The sequence below is a fragment of the Aplidium turbinatum genome, chromosome 16, assembly GCF_918807975.1.
Source record: "Aplidium turbinatum chromosome 16, kaAplTurb1.1, whole genome shotgun sequence".
In the NCBI taxonomy this organism is placed as follows: domain Eukaryota; kingdom Metazoa; phylum Chordata; class Ascidiacea; order Aplousobranchia; family Polyclinidae; genus Aplidium; species Aplidium turbinatum.
The window spans coordinates 6,985,947-7,001,913 of record NC_137487.1 but is presented as its reverse complement, the minus strand read 5'-3'; the positions used below and the strand labels follow the sequence as shown (position 1 = coordinate 7,001,913).

At 36.6% G+C, this 15,967-nt stretch overlaps 1 protein-coding gene across 1 annotated transcript; it reads left to right on the top strand.

Annotated features, from left to right (window-relative positions):
- Window positions 1-200: 200 nt before the first annotated feature.
- Window positions 201-11,589, top strand: LOC145785604 (uncharacterized). The gene is made up of 10 exons (XM_082597276.1): window positions 201-283; window positions 919-1,047; window positions 4,385-4,516; window positions 4,902-5,059; window positions 5,249-5,363; window positions 5,954-6,086; window positions 7,077-7,234; window positions 7,424-7,570; window positions 8,507-8,712; window positions 9,399-11,589. Exons 1-10 carry the CDS (start codon window positions 232-234, stop codon window positions 9,480-9,482), a joined length of 1,314 nt encoding a protein of 437 aa, XP_082453402.1. The 5' UTR covers window positions 201-231; the 3' UTR covers window positions 9,483-11,589.
- Window positions 11,590-15,967: the final 4,378 nt, after the last annotated feature.

The window sequence follows — 15,967 nt, the reverse complement described above, 5'->3', positions numbered from 1 at the left end:
TATATGAGTTGAGAAAAGCTCAATTAACTGCTTTGAAAAAACGAAATTGGTAAACGCGTGCTCTTATTTGGATTTTGAAGCTACATTATGACGTAGTGGTGTTCATTCAACCAGAACCTTTATCAAAATGACTTCCGTTAAATAGATGAGTTCATATAAAACAACGGACAAATTATTTTAACTTGGTATTTGCAAAGGTTGATGGTTTGAATGTGATGCGCTGTTGCAAAAATGGTTTTTAAATATTTCACTTCAGTTTTGTTACTGCCGGCTCTCGTACATGGTAAATACATAGTTTGAAATTTGAAAAAGTTGTAAAAATAGTATTGATGTTTGCAGTCGTAGCCTACGTGTTTTCAGAATTAAACAAGTTATATCATAAAATTCAAAGGTTTTTATCCCGCTTGAAAACCATTCAAATGAATGCAGTGAATGATTTTAGTTAACTTAAAATTGCTTTATGGGGGAAGCTTATGTGTTTCATTGCACCAGAAATTATGATACATAAGAACAACAATATTGCTAATAAATGCTTAAAATTTAAATGCAGATCTTAATTTATAGCCGAGGCTACATTTTACTTTAAAAATACGAATAATTATATTTGAAACTGCCAGAGGGCAAACCCAGTCACTTTTCATACTTTTTTTTTTGTAAAACGTAAAAAAATGACTAACTTACAGTCAGGCTGTTGATGGCAGCGTACTGAGATTTTTATTTTACTAATATATTAAAAACAAGTCAATCACTTTACATATTTTTTGCTGGTTTGTTTAAAAGAAAGATCATTATTGATATAAATACAGATTATAATAATAATATAATAGAGAAAAAAATAGCTATAAAATATTTAGAGCTATAAATACACACTAAACATAATGCTATTTTGTTCGTTTGAAACATGTTTTTATATTCTAGTGGTTCAAAGTGAGCGTTGCCATATCTGTAACGCTACACAAGATCTAAGGGACTGTTCACAGACGGAAGATTGTGAAAACAACTTCGGATGTTTCTCCCATACTTGGGTACTTGATACCCAAAGATATTGTAAGTAGCCTACTAACATTATTATCAAACTAACTAGTACCTACGTTACTAATATTAAATCATACTAAAGCATACTACCAGTTGTAGCGTTAGAATAAGTTATTTTTGTTATTTATTAGTGCAAAATAGAATATATTTTTCAATATCTGCTTTCGACATAATTTCAATTATTTTAAAAATGTTTGTTTTTATTATATTGATCCAAACTCTTTGAGAATTGAGCCATCTTGGAGGATATCGTTTTAAACGTGACTTAGATCTTTTGACGTGACTTTTGAAACTACACTCCTCCGAGAGAAATCAAAACTGGTCGGGAAACAATACGAAAAATGGACCCCTCCAAAAAAACAAATTTCAACAAAAATAAAAGCAATGAATTTGTATCAAGCTTTGCATCATGTGTCTTAAGCTGAACTTGGCCAACTTTTTTCAGCGTGAAATTGAATTCCTTTAAAGTTTTGATATTAACAACGTATCGATATGAAAAAACTTCTTTTAACATGAAAATCAACAAAAATCATTCGACTACACTTGCAGCAAATTGGCATTGTTGCTTGATATTTTGTCTCGAAACATTTGTTGTAGAGTCGTATGGTGCACACATCTTATACGCGATAGCACTTCAACCATTGTCTAAAAATGTCACCACATGGGTATGTCGCATGGTATGCACATTTCATGCGCGGGTCACATGTGTATACTGCTTCATATCCGGTACTGAATTTGATGACTGGGCAATCCTTGACCAGGTAATCTACATCGTGAATGCTGGATTTGCAGTGTTAGCATCCACAGCTGCTGAGCCTGAGAGTATCCCACCGATGTAGTGTTTAGGCGTTGCGGGCATGTTTGCTTATGATTCTGTTGGGTGATATCTATTCTTGTCTGTTTGTTGAGTGGAATCTTGAAAGTGGCTTTGCTTGGTCTATATGATGACGTCTCTTCCCCTTGACAAGTCTGCGTGTAAATATTGGTTCTGTTCATGATGTCAATTGAAATTGTTGTAGCTAGTAATTTTAATGCAGATGGAAAAAACATTGTAAACACACAATACAGGCAAGGAAAATATCTCAACAAAGCGTTCAAACCATTCCGAACCTTTTGCAATGCAAAGTTACTGATCACAGCATCAAAAAAAGTGTTTCGAAAGTTGCAATCAATGATTTCCTTGAGTAGAGAGCATTGAGTGGTGCCGTTCCGGTTTGCTGCTCAACTTTGTTGTGTAGCTTTGTTTCAAAAGTTACAACTCATCCGAATCTTTCAGTGGTATAGAAATCAGTAGGCTTAACAGCATCAGATTTTACGTCTCGAAGCAATTTAACATTGCCTATCTTAATACGAGAACGATTTGTTCTTGGTGAGAAACATTTGAGGTAGCCTCTACCATGATCGAAAAATACGTGGAGCTAGGCATTTCATTCAAAATTTTGTTTATTTTTAAGTTGGTACAGTTTTATTTTAGTAAAATGGCCCTCCTTCAAAAGTGAAAATGCAAAAAACTACTGGTTTTTTCTTTACAATGTTATGCTAGGGGGGAAAGTTGCCCGACTTCCCCCCTCCTGTTTCTCAATTGTTGATTTTGATAAAAATGGACTATTATTGCTTTTTTTCGCCAAAAAGTGTAATGAAAAACATAAAAAGTTTAACAAAATGAACATCCAAAACAACGGCTAGGTTCATGCTGTTAAAATACAAATTCAAAAATTGAAATATTTTAGTGCAACTTTTCTGCGATTCTGAAATTGCACTATTTCGAAATAAAATTTTAAGTTTATTGTAGTTTAATAGGAGGACGAAGCTATAAAAACTTTTTCAAAAGTAATTACAGTAACAGTCAATTTTACTAAAAGACTTCGGTCAGAATAATTTGAAGCAATGAAGCAATTTGTTTTGGAGACATATTGTAGAGATTTTTATTTTACGATATGTCAGCCGTTTGACCTGAATAGCCAATAAACTTTTATTGTCGGTTCAGTTCAAATTTTATAACTTTTACTTTAACTGATAATAAATTAAAGTTTGAAAACTCGCTTTTGATTTCAGTGTAATATGATAACATCAATTGGAAGTTGCAAGTTTAACCTGTTTAGATATATCAACGTTTGCCAAGCTGTTGAATTGATCCTGCTGGCCTAGCAGCGTGCAATGGCCAACGAAGACGTTTTGTTAGTTATTATTAATTGGCAAATTTAGCCTAAGTGTGTATTTGTGGCTTTTAAACTTTGCAAACAAAAAGAAAATTTACGATTAGCTTAGTGCAGTCAAGTTAATCACTAAAGCTTGCAATCAGTTAGGCCTACACTTACTTTGTGTTGTAGTTGTAGGCTATTTGGCTTGGCGAAAATCTGGCTTGCATTTGTCCAGTCAATCAGCTCTTCGCGACTGAAATTTGATGACCCCAAGTTTACGGCTTGGTTACTTCAATTTATGAAAGTTGAACAATCCTCAAATTTAAATAAAAATGCAATGATTCATTTTTTTCAACAATAATTAATAGATGGAATGATTCCGATCATCATTATTAGTGCGGCTCAGTGAACAAGAAAATTCAGTTTAAATTAATATTGTCAAGCAAAAAAGCAAACTGACATGAATGACGTAATGCCAAATTATCATCATCAGGTTTTAAGCGAAACATTCAATGCTTAAATTTACTTCAAGGGGATCGTGCGTCGTCATGTGGCGAAACTGTTGAATTATCATAAAACTTATTTGGCGTCTACACGCTTGAATGGTTAGTAATTACGCTTGTTAGCCGCCCACTGGTCAACATAAAATTGAAGTTATTTTCAACTTGAATGGAAATAGCCTATCTATCACATATCAATATCTACCCACAACTATTTTGCTATTAAGCTAAATTGAAATAGAGGGAATTTTGCATCAGGTCTTGATAACATTACTAACGAAGAAATTATAAACGGCCATGACTTTTGCAGTGTCTCTCACCTGCTGAGAAAGTATTTCAGATTTTTGGGCTAAGCTTTTGTACCAATAATACTTGATCAGAAAAGAAAACAGAAATTGAAAATATCATCACTCCTTTTTAGTCTGTTTCATTCTATGTAGCTAACTTTGATAAACGTTATGATAAACATCACGGCCAATTTTTGTAAATCACCTGTAGTATTTGCATTAGTGTTACTTCTTCAAAATAATTTTTAACGTTTTTTTTTTATGGAAAGCACCACAGTCAGTGGTGTTATGGGCGCTTTGGGTTCACCATTAACTTCCTTTAATCTTGAGGTCAAACAACTCTCTTCGGACACAAGTCGCAACAAACATTGCCTGTATGATTGACTTTTCATAAAGTTATCACCATTTTTATGCTTTGCAGATCGAAAAGGATGCTCGAATTTATCGCCGACACCATGCTCAGTTCACAGCTTAATTTTCTGCACGTTAGAATTTGCCACAATATGTTGCTCTGGTGACGAGTGCAATCACGTAGACCCTGTCGCAGCGTGGCGTAAGTAAAATAGAACATTTGTGATTCAATTAGTTTTGTGAATGACCAGCACATGCTGGTTTGAGGAAGCTGGATTTTAAAAATACCTCTAGGTTACAAGACAAATGAACTTGTGTCTTGACCCAAGTAAGGTACTCAGCACAGTAAGTTCTTTTAGGTTGTCGAACATACCATAATTGATTACGAACCGTCTTTTCATCAAAAATAAACAAATACAACCTAGCAACCACACGGCATTTTTATTTAGGCGTATTTATCTATGGCTGTGTTAGTCCACTGTATGTGTTCGTTTGTGGTTGTCTATTCTATTTGTCTTTGGTTCAAGAAAATCACCTCTTTACCAAAATTGTATAAAAATATTTCCTAAACTTATTATCCCACACAGGACCACAGAGACCTGAGAATGTTCGACTTACAAGGCTCAGTAGTTCCTCTGCCACTCTAGATTGGACGACTCAGTGCAATGAGAATTATAAGTACCAGGTGGACTACAGCAGTCCAGGAGAACAGTTGCAAACCCTTTCTAACATAGATGGAAGCATGGTAGGTCTGTCTTCCTTTTCTGAAACAGCATCAGCTTATTGGTATACAGACAACAACTTAAAAAATTCTATTGAATCTAAATGACTTTTTTAGATTTAGTTATAGGCTTGTAACATGTACCTTGTGGTACTACTCAGCTTTTGTAGTAGCCTACAACAAGCAAGCTGTCAACCAAATCTTTATTTTCAGATTCACATAACAGGTTTGAATCCGGGACAGTATCAGTTCTCCGTTCGATCATATTATAGTGGAAGATTTAGTGACGTCACCACAATCCACAGACGACTTCCATTTGCCAACGAAAGTAGATAAGTTACAAGTAGCAATCATTACATTAATGTGGAAGAGGTGACATTCTAAATTTTTCTGATCGGATGTTTTGTAATGTTTGTCCGACAGCTCGGTTTGACGACAATCTTCGTGCACAAAAAATGACAAGGTAAAGTAGAGTTGGTCTGGCTCTGGTGGTGTGCACTTGAGCAACTTATTTAAGGAAAGCTCTCCATTCAGCTACACCTAGTAGATGGAATAATTCACAAACAACAACTTCTGTAGTTTTGTCACCTTCTCTTTTTGTTGGTTTTGTTCCCGTACACTATTAGTAACTTTATCATTGCTGTTGTTTTTCAACAGAGAAAAATAAATTAAATTGAATTGAATCTTCATCAAAACGCAAATGTCACTCTGTCAAATTCGAGTTAGTTCTTAGTTGCAATGCAAATTCTGCATCCTCAAAATGATTTATAAGCTTTCTGAGACCCATTTTCCCTCAGCCCACCATCATCATCTCAGCTCCGATTCTAAAGAGGATTTAATTGCCAAAGCAACTTCTTTTTCTAGTATTTGCAGTTGAATTCATTTCTTGAAACCTAAAAAATTGTTTTTTCTCCCCAGGTGGTCATGTCCTTTGTGCGGAAATTCGGAATGTCACAATGAATGAAGTCAATTCATCCTCCATGCAAGCTTGCTTGGTGGATCAGCAAAGATGCTTCACTGTTGTCAACTACTACACCAACGGCGGTCAACCGTAAGTTTATTTGCTTTGCTAAAAGTTAGTGGTGATTTAAAGGTAATCATGATGAGACACTTTTGAGTTTGCTTACTAATGAAAAACAGCTGAATTCCGTAGCACAAAGAGTCAGATTGATGGCTGATGAGCGCTTTGGAAGTTGCTCTATCGAAATCTAAGCATTGCCACAAACCAATGCACTTAAAAACGTCTTCTTACAAGCTTGCTTAACTTCTAAGCCATATTTACTGTAAATTGACTGTAGGCTACTACTGGTCACATTAGCAGTGACAACATTAGCTAGTCCAAAATCATTTGAGGCAGATGTTTTAAAAATACAGGCACCACTATAGTCTATCGTAGTTTTCTCCTATGATAATCATCTTTTTTCACAAGGCTCTCAAATTATTTATACTAAATCTAAAGAATAAATTATTTTATCACATAAAGTTGTCAATAGACAAAGTACACAGGTTCATTTACTTCAGAACATACAATGTTTACGCAACCAAAGAAATGTCGATTTGTCCTGTTAAAAATAAGTTTTGATCCAATCTTTTAACTCATCGCAACATGACAATCTCTTCACTGAAAATTGCATTTTGAAGTAGTTGATTTTGAATCTTTATTCTCGGTCTGACAAAGCCTTTAATAGGTTATTCTTGCCAGTTTCGCATACTTGTAGAAGCTTTTAGCGTAGGGCCGGTCACCAAGACTGACAGAGTGAAGTTTTCCGATTGCTGAAGTATTGATGCCAGCGAATTATTCCATCCACTAGGTGCCGCTGAACAGAGAGCAGTTCTGAAACGTGTTACCCAAGCGCACACCCCGAGAGTCGAACCAGCCACTTGATGTTGAATCGGGCGCAACTGAGCTAACTGGGCGGACAAGAAAAGAAGCATGACAATATCAAGACACACTTATAACTTGTCATTAAAACGTTCATTCTTCAACTGAAACTATCGCATTTTGCAACCTCACTTCTTAAAATTTTGATTGCTTTTATAGCTATGTGTCGGGCGGCTGTGTGGTGGCTGAAGCATGCATGTTGATAAAGAATGTGGATGAATTTGGTCAACGATGTAGGCCCGGTGTTGCCAATGCTTTTTGCAACTTTTGTTGTGAAGGAAACTTTTGCAACAGCAACAACGCTTTAATTTCAGCCAGTAAGTATACAGTTTCGCATCTTTTAGGGACTTTAAACTGTGATTGTAAGTCAACTATCATATGCTAAATGAAAGCAAACTTGCAAGTTTTAGACAACAAATAGGCAACAAATTTTCTGAAACAAATCAATCTTCAAATTTTGATAAAAGTTTTATTCCCTTAACAACTCTTGCAACTTTTACCTTTAGATTTGGTTTGCTCGGGAATCGACTATGCTGATCGTATCAACTGCGGTTGGGAAGGCATTGACCAGGAGACTTGCTTAGCAAGAGGTTGTTGCTACAACGCAACCGGCTCTCCTAGATACGACAAATGGTGCCACCACAAGCGATATGGTAAGAATTGTTCCTTTGCCGGTTTTGTAGTAATATATTACCAAAACTAAATAAATTGCCGCATTGTGTGAAAAATCACTTGAAAACTATAATTTCTGTTGATTGGTAGGTTGAGCTATGTTTGTTTTATAGAATCCATAAGCATCAGTTCTTGAGTTTTCCTTGACTTATTAAGTTTATAGGAGTTCAGTGCTGCGCGATTAAAGAGGAGTCTCCTACAAGTCAGCAGTTGTGAACTGAGCAAGTGACAACTGAGCTAGCAACATTTGAGCAAGTGGCTGAAGTTGGTTAATGATGACACTAAGCAAGTAACAACTGAGCAAGCCGAAACTTGGAATGTCACAAGTCGGCAAAATGAGTTTGACAAGCGATGACCAAGCAAGTCCGACGTGAGCACCTAAATCTCATTTGCTGACTTTGACTTGGCAGTATAGCTAAAATGAACTTGCAGAGATGAAGCATTTGCTGAGTTGTTGCATGTCGTGTGGTCCGACGGCCTCAAAGAGGGATAATACTCTAACTCTTTGGTGTAGAAGGAGAAAGCGCAGAATTGACGAGATCCATTTCACATTATTTATTATTATAACATTATTTATAGCGTCTCCATCGGTTCTTTTCAACCTTAATTTTATGGACCCCAAACGAGTATGTGGAAAGCTTTAAGGGGGTCTATGCATGCATTAGGAAAAGGCACTAAAGTTAATATATTTAAGAATAAATTTTCAAAGTTTTATTCAGATTCCATCCTAGAAATTAAGAGTCAGCAGAGGTCCGCAGGTTCGACAAATTTATAGGTGTCTACAGCCTATCTTTGAAAGGGCCTGATGACGACAAAAGTATTGAGAATTATTGGCCTATCTCCAGTTTCAAGTGTCATTAGGACTTTGTAATCCGACTAAATTTGGCTGTAGCATCTCAAAAGTTTATGTTTCATAGATTATTCAAGTACCATCACACCAACACCACCAACAACAACAAGCTCTCCAGAACTTTACATTGGAGGAGTCGTCTACTGGGTTGTGATCGTGATTGTCCTTGCCATTTTCATCCTTATAGTCATAATTGCACTCATTGTTTATTGTATTGTGGCCAAAAAGAGAAGAAAGCAACGAGGATTTTACGATGTGGATGCTGTTTATGCGGTAAACTGAAAAACATTAAAAACTGGTTTAACAACATAGATAAAGTACACACTCACAATGGAAAAAAATGTTTTTTTTTGAAAATATTATTAAGTTGATGAGATTTCATGTAAGCTACAGTAGCCTACTTTAAATTTAAAAAAAAAAAAAAAAACTTTTAAAAATGAGGAAACAATTGGCATTTTCTTTATGAGCAACAATCTAGTTTTCTTGACATTGTAAACAAAGGAGAATTAATTTTCATGGAGCCATTTTTTGCTACGATTTTTATTGGTAAGAGATATTGGTAGCGTAAATGTTTTTTTCTTGTTTGTATGAACTTGCAGAGTGGGACTGTGTAGGTGTTTCAATTTAAAACTAATGTGATAAAGCTAAATAACATGATGCGTTCTATTGGTGCAAATCTACATCATGTTAATTAAATGCCTAGTGAACAGCCTCATTCAATTTTCAGATGTGATAAAGCTTTAATATTTTTTCACTTACTCTGTAGAACTGCAAATCCAAAACAAAAGAACATAGTCTTGTTCGAATCAAATTTTATTTGGCTTCAAAAAATATCGCTGAAGTCGAGTGTAGTAGTTGCATAGAGATTTTGCGGACCACATGTGTCCCGTTTGGTCGTTATGTTGTCAGGGCAAAGTGTTACCGATTGAAGTGTTTACATTTCCACATTTGTTTTTCAGATTCCAAATCGTGATCGTCATCGCAGCACCCTAAGCAGCATATCGACTGGAAATCCTTTAGTTTCAGTTGAAGAGGCTGCTTGAAAAGTCTTGAGTGTTTGAACTTTCTTCCTAACAGTTGACCACCATCGTTTATGGAATTGGTCAAAAGTTTTGCTCGAGTGCATATGCTGTAGAAAGTTAAAAACAATATTGTCGAGGTTTTATGCAGTAGGTTTTGAACACGTCAAACTTTCTGTAGCCTAGCTTGCGAAATTTAATTTTTGAGTTTTATGAAAATAACTTGCATTCTCTTGGGTTTGATTGTTTTATCTTGCAAGCCAGTTAGTTCGTTTTTTTTTTTTTTTTTTTATTATTGTTCTGTTTTAGCTTTAAGCCTATTATACGCGCTGCATTTTGTGGCGTGTTGCCTTACCATATTGTAGTAGATTGGTTATTTGATTCCATTTTAAATTTTCCGCTATGTGATTGTCAGCAGGTTTATAGTTTGCTATGTGAAATGCAGGCCAATTCTGGTTGTTGCAGCTAAGTTATGCTAAGGTACATTTAAACAACGCTCATGTTCCACGGTATACTGTATGGTTTGTTTCATCAATAAGGTCTGCAAATTCAATTGTACTCGAAGAATCTTATCTTTTTGCCTAATCTCAAAGAAAGATCAAGTTCGAATGTGATTTCACTAACCCAAGAAGAGAGTATGATTAATTCACATTTATTGCAATAAAAATACTACCTTCCGCAGTGACGAAATTTAAAATTACCAAAAGAATTCTTAGAGACGTCTTTTTTGTCATTTTCCAAACTTAATATGTTTCTGAACATACAATTGAAACCAATAGAAAGTTATTAGACAAAAACTTTTAAAAAATAAAAACATAAACCCAAAGTTGCTAATGCTTGAAGTTGAACTTAAATGGATCTTGCCCAAGTTTGCAGTCCTGGTTCCATCAACCACAATAACCACACATTTGAAATAATTGCGGTGTCTCTCGTGGTAGGCTACTGCTTCCATATTGGGATAGACGAAATCAGAGAATAATGTGATTGTCACAATCAACACGCGAAGCCCACACGATAGGCTACATTATGGGTCTTGAGTTAACCAAGCGTACTGTTTTAATTGTATAATTCCTGCAAAATGTTGTTATCGGTTACTGTTCCATAGTGACTTTTGATTACAAAATCTTTATTATGTAATGTACTTCTAGAAGAATTTGTATGCGTGCCCCAGACGAGAAGGCTCTTTGACTAAATCGAGTAATTTGTCAGGTAGTAGGTTGTTATGACGTCACAAAAATGTATTTACGGGTACAGTAGTACAACTTGACCAGAACAATGAGTGCTTATGACGTACATTGTCGTACCTTCTCGAACTCATTGGTTAAAACAAATCGGCTATAAATAGTGGCGTAATTTGCGTAATTGATTATTGAGTCTATTAGGCTATTGAAATTAATAGAAATTGACGTTAAAATTATTGAATACGAGTAGGTGAGAGTTGGTGCTATTTATAAATTGTGATCGAGATTAGAGTTGTATGAGAAGTGAGAAAAAGTACATTGAAGTCAATTATCAATTCAATTCAAATCAATTTATTTTTTGCTGTTGGCGCAAACATGTACAAAACGACAAAGTAAACATACGAATTTGACACCAACAAAAGGGAAAGATGGCAAAACCCAAAAGTTTAAAATATACATCGATAAAACAGTGTTACCACTATCTTAAAATTGCACAGCCACCAAACCTATCAGAGTTACAGGTGTTGGAATCTAGTGCTACTCACAGTTAATTTGATTATTTGTTGGAAATGCGAGCCATTCGTTAAAGACCTTTCAAAATTTTCATTTATCCTCTCACAAGTAAAACCATTCGACCATTTATTTGACTGTTTTACGTTTGATATTCCAATAAACTACGTCATCACTCTTTCCCAAGTCTCTTTCCTGGTAAGAGATAGAAAGAACCGTGACAGTGATAAATAATTTTGCAATGGTTTTATCGGACTATTTAGGCTTACTTTTTGTGCATAAAGAAGGCATATTTAAATCGAATTTAATAGACTGGCTTTATTGTGTTGTTGTATACGCATGATATCTAAACCTATTTGTAAAACCTTGTTTTCAATCACTTTAGAACTGTAATTTATTTTAAATTGTATTTTGTGTCAATATCGGCGTCAACATTATCTACCTACACCAATTGAGTCGTTGAAAAAAGTAGATTTGTGTTGCAGAGTAGCTTACACAAGCTATAGTGGCTTAAGAAAGCTGTTCTGTAGTGTGAACTCTTCTACGCAGGAATGCAACTTTCATTGCATGAAATGCAAGGCTGTGTAGTTTCATATAGCGTAACCTGCTGTAGTGTAGACGGTAGCGTTGACAGGGTCTATCCTAAGGGGTACTTTTAGACTCGGGCCCTGGATGATTTTAGGGGCCCGGGAGCTTGAAGAAACCACCTCGTATTCGTTGGGTGTAGTGCGTTTTTTAGAAGTGTCTAAATTTAAGGCCCGAGAGTCCCATTGGTACAGAGCCCAAAAAGCTTCTCAACGGCCCTGGCTGTAGACTACGTAGGCTACCTTTGCAGAAATTGCATAACTTTGTTCACAAGATATTCGTTCTGTCGTCGTTGGATTATTGCATTGCTTCTCAATCCCTATAGCAACCGTTCGAACAGTTGATAGAGAAGAACCCAATCTAAAACAAAAAAAGTAAAAGAAGATTTTGGAGTGAAGTCAATTAATTGCGCTTTTAGGTTCGGATTTGTAATCGTACAGGATAACTTTCTTGCCAGTTCTGTTTTACAAGCGAGTTTGGCTTTGGATTTGGAATCTTTATCCTAGGACTGACAAAGCTTTGGTTTCGATAGTTTCGCATATTTGTATAGGCTTTTGATTCAAGGCGGGTTACCGAAATTGACAGAGTGAAGTTTCTTACTGTTGAAGTCTTGTTGCCAGAGAATTATTCCATCCATTAGGTGCCGCTGAATGGAGAGTCCTTAGTCCTAAGAACAGTCCTTAGAATGCGTTGCTCAATCGCATACCCTGAGAATTGAACCGGCGCCGCTTGATTTTAAAGCTAATTGTTCGTTCACGAAGTCACATGCTAACCAACTGAGCCAACCAGGCAAACGAGTTTCTACAGTATATCAACTTTTCACAGCTCGGTCGTTTGAATTGTGAATCAGAAAACATTCACTCGATTAGTATAATTAATATCAAGCCTAACTGTTTTCATCAGAGTTGCGCAACCTCAAAAAATCTCCTTCTGCATTTACACAATGAGCTAGCCTGCGTAGGAAACTGTCAATAAATAAAACATTTGCTATAGCCGCCTAAACACTGGAATTGTTGGGCGGACAGCATTTAAAATCGACACTGTTTTACGGGTAGCATAAGTTTTATTCCAGTTTCTTGTACGACCTATTGGTCGCAGGGTGCACACTGCACAGTAGTCTACAGTACACACCTCCGGTTTGAATTAAATTATTAACAATATTACTTTGAATTGTACTTTTGACACGGCACAGTGGAGGATTTATGGTAGTTGGCTACTGCGTGGAAGGTTATGTGCACATTTGTTGGTTGTGGTTTCACTGGTTTGGCACGAAAATATTTTAAGGTTTCGGATGTTTCACCGACAAAATATAACATATAGTCTGTAACGAAGTCAAACTATGAAACACAGAGATTTTACTTGAAAAATCTGTTGTTTTTTTGGAGCAGAATCTGACTTACACAAGCAATTTGGTCAACTTAGCCATAAGTTTCATTCAATACCGGTTTTGAACGTTTTTCTTCCGATTTTCTTGGTTAATCAACTTTGCATTGTCAGTTCTTGTAGGCTATTAACAGGGCCGTAGCCAGACCACAGAGCAAGGGGGGGGGCCAAATTTTTGTTAGGGGAGGCCGAAAAAATTTAAATGATTTTAGTATTTTAACCTCTTAAATGCCGGTATCCACAAAAATTGCAATGTAGGCTATCAGATTAGTGTTAAGACCAGCACTGGTCTTTTATTTTATCCGCTAGTTAAATCACGGCAACCATATTACAATAACCAACATAACACAGCAATTGTTGATTTGTTGTATAAATAGCGGGACTTGTTATGAGCAAAAAATTTAACTGGCTCGAAGAAGCTAGTGCCGAGGATTTTGATATATATGATTACATTCCGCCTATACACCAGTGAGCTAGTCTATTGCAGTCGCGGATGTTTGGATGCAAACCGTCTCACGAACAAGTCTAAATCGATAGATTTCGATACAGAATGTTCAAAGGCCATAAGCACCAAGTTGCCTGTCTTGGTTGTAACATGCTCCGTCTAGTGGGAGCGTCAACCCTTGTTAACACTGAGAATCCACACTCACAAGTCACAAACGGCAGTGCTAGATCCAAATGTAGCAATATCTGCTGCAAGGTTGAACAGTGAACACTTCACAGATCAGAAAACTAGAAACAAAATTATTTACACTGATTGGATTGAAGAGAAAAAATAAACACTGCTTAAAAGATTACGGGTTTATATTTTGTATGCGTTGTCTTCAAAAACCACTTGCTTTACCACTGCACCTTTTTCGATTTATCACTGCACAAATTTGGTTTATCAGTGCACAAATTGGTTATCACTGACCCTTAGAATTAGGTATGGTACCGAGAATAGCGACAGCTGATATCAAATAGCCTAATTTGTACCGGTTTGTAAGCCTGCTGGAAAACCATTTCCTCTTTGTTAGGTAATCATTCTTTCCCAAAACATTTTCATTTTGCACGGTTTCTGACAATTTTTCTACCAACCTAACACGTGTTGGCCTTGGTTGAATTGAACATGTTGAGGTTGCCAAAGGAGGGGGTAAGGGAGGGGGAGCGAAATTGTTTAATCATCTTAGCTGTTAACTAAACAAAACAATTGTAGTTAATTGGGCCTAGGTTGGAGCTCTGCAACGGGAAAAATGGGCAAAATCATTATAATTGTAGCTATTGCTCGAGAATGTTGGGATTTTTCCAGGGGGGGCGAAATTTTTCCAGGGGGGAGGCAAAATTTTTTCAGGGGGGCGAGGCCCCCCTGGCCTCCGGCTGGCTACGGGCCTGGCTATTAAGTTCATTTGGGAGAAAAAGTATACGTTTATCGCTGACCTTTTACAGTAACATTTCAACCAGCAAACAAACAAGGACGAAGACGCCTGGGGCGAAAGCCGAGCTCTATGATGACGTATCAAATTCAAGTCATGGGTTCAGTTTTGTTTAGCTTTGTTAGAAGTTTGATCTCATATAGCGACTTGACAATTCCAGAAGCACCTTGAGTTACTTAAAATTCAAAAAGGTTGAACTGGATGCTATCGGTTAGTTAGCCTATACTAGGCTAAACGGAGGACAAGCGCATCAAAGCTATACAATACTTTTATCTAAAAGTTCACTTTTTAGTGGTACAGTAGGTTGTGAAAAATAGTTTAAATTAAACATTTATTTAGTTCAATCCAGAAAAATCGTAATTATGATAATAAACACTGCCGTAGGCCTATACAGCAAATAGCCTAGTCGTTGTAATAGCGTAACTACAGGTCTGAGAAAGCCTCATTTCTAATTTCACTAACATATTGAATGTTAACAGAAAGACAAGGCCAGGAATGAAATTATCTGAAAAAGAAAGCAGCAACGCTAAGTCGATATTGAAGCTGGAATATTTGAAGTGGTAATGTAGCGTACCGGCTGTGGAGGTAAAGGGAAGGGCAGCATAACCAGGAAGAAAAATCTAAGAGCTTTGAAGAGAACTGGATGAATACCGGGGAGAAGATGGCGGGGTGATGTTGATGGAAATATTGGTATCATCTGGATGAAAACAGCAAAATATGGAACGATATAAGCTGCTGTCGAAACCACCTGCCAGCAGTGGTATGACCAGTTGATGTTATAGATAAGTCCTTCTAGAATTAGATGATTGATTGAATCTTTATCCTCGGACTGGAAAAGCCTCTTGGAGATGTAAATCCTGGCAGTTTCGCATCCTGGTAGACGCTTTGAACTACTGACACAGACCTGCGGTTACCGCGATTGACAGAGTGAAGTTTCCGATTGTTGAAGTGTTGTTGGGGGAGAATTATTGTTGGCTCAAGCGCACACCACGAAAATCGAACCGGTGCCGCTTAATCTTGAAGCTTCTTCGTTCACGAAGTCACACGCTAACCAAGTGAGCTATCGTGGCGGACGTTGGAGAGCTGTTTGTGCAGTGTATCGGTATCAAATTGTTGCTCAAACGAACAAGTTGAAACCAAGACATCTTCTCTTGATCTTGCCACTTAAATGTTTTCAAAATCTATCGTTTATTGGCTGGTTCGTCGGCCAAAACGCAGTAAGAGTAGAATATAAACCTATCTTTCACTTTGTAGCCTAGCCTACATCACCTAGGTCCTAGAATACCATTTTTTGGAAGAAATATTTTTTTACCATTGAAAGTTTATAAATTGTCACAAGCCTGTTGAGAAGCATGCTTAGCTTGAGTAATTACTGTAACGTGCAGGCTTAGACATACAGCAGATCGTGACAATAAAACATGAAAATGGCGCATCAGTT

Bases quoted from the DNA above. Each gene is read 5' to 3' on its own strand.
- LOC145785604 (XM_082597276.1), top strand. From the start codon at position 232: ATGGTTTTTAAATATTTCACTTCAGTTTTGTTACTGCCGGCTCTCGTA. The intron at 5,060-5,248 runs GTAGGTCTGTCT...CTTTATTTTCAG, and splicing joins CTAACATAGATGGAAGCATG to ATTCACATAACAGGTTTGAA. The intron at 7,235-7,423 runs GTAAGTATACAG...TTTTACCTTTAG, and splicing joins CAACGCTTTAATTTCAGCCA to ATTTGGTTTGCTCGGGAATC.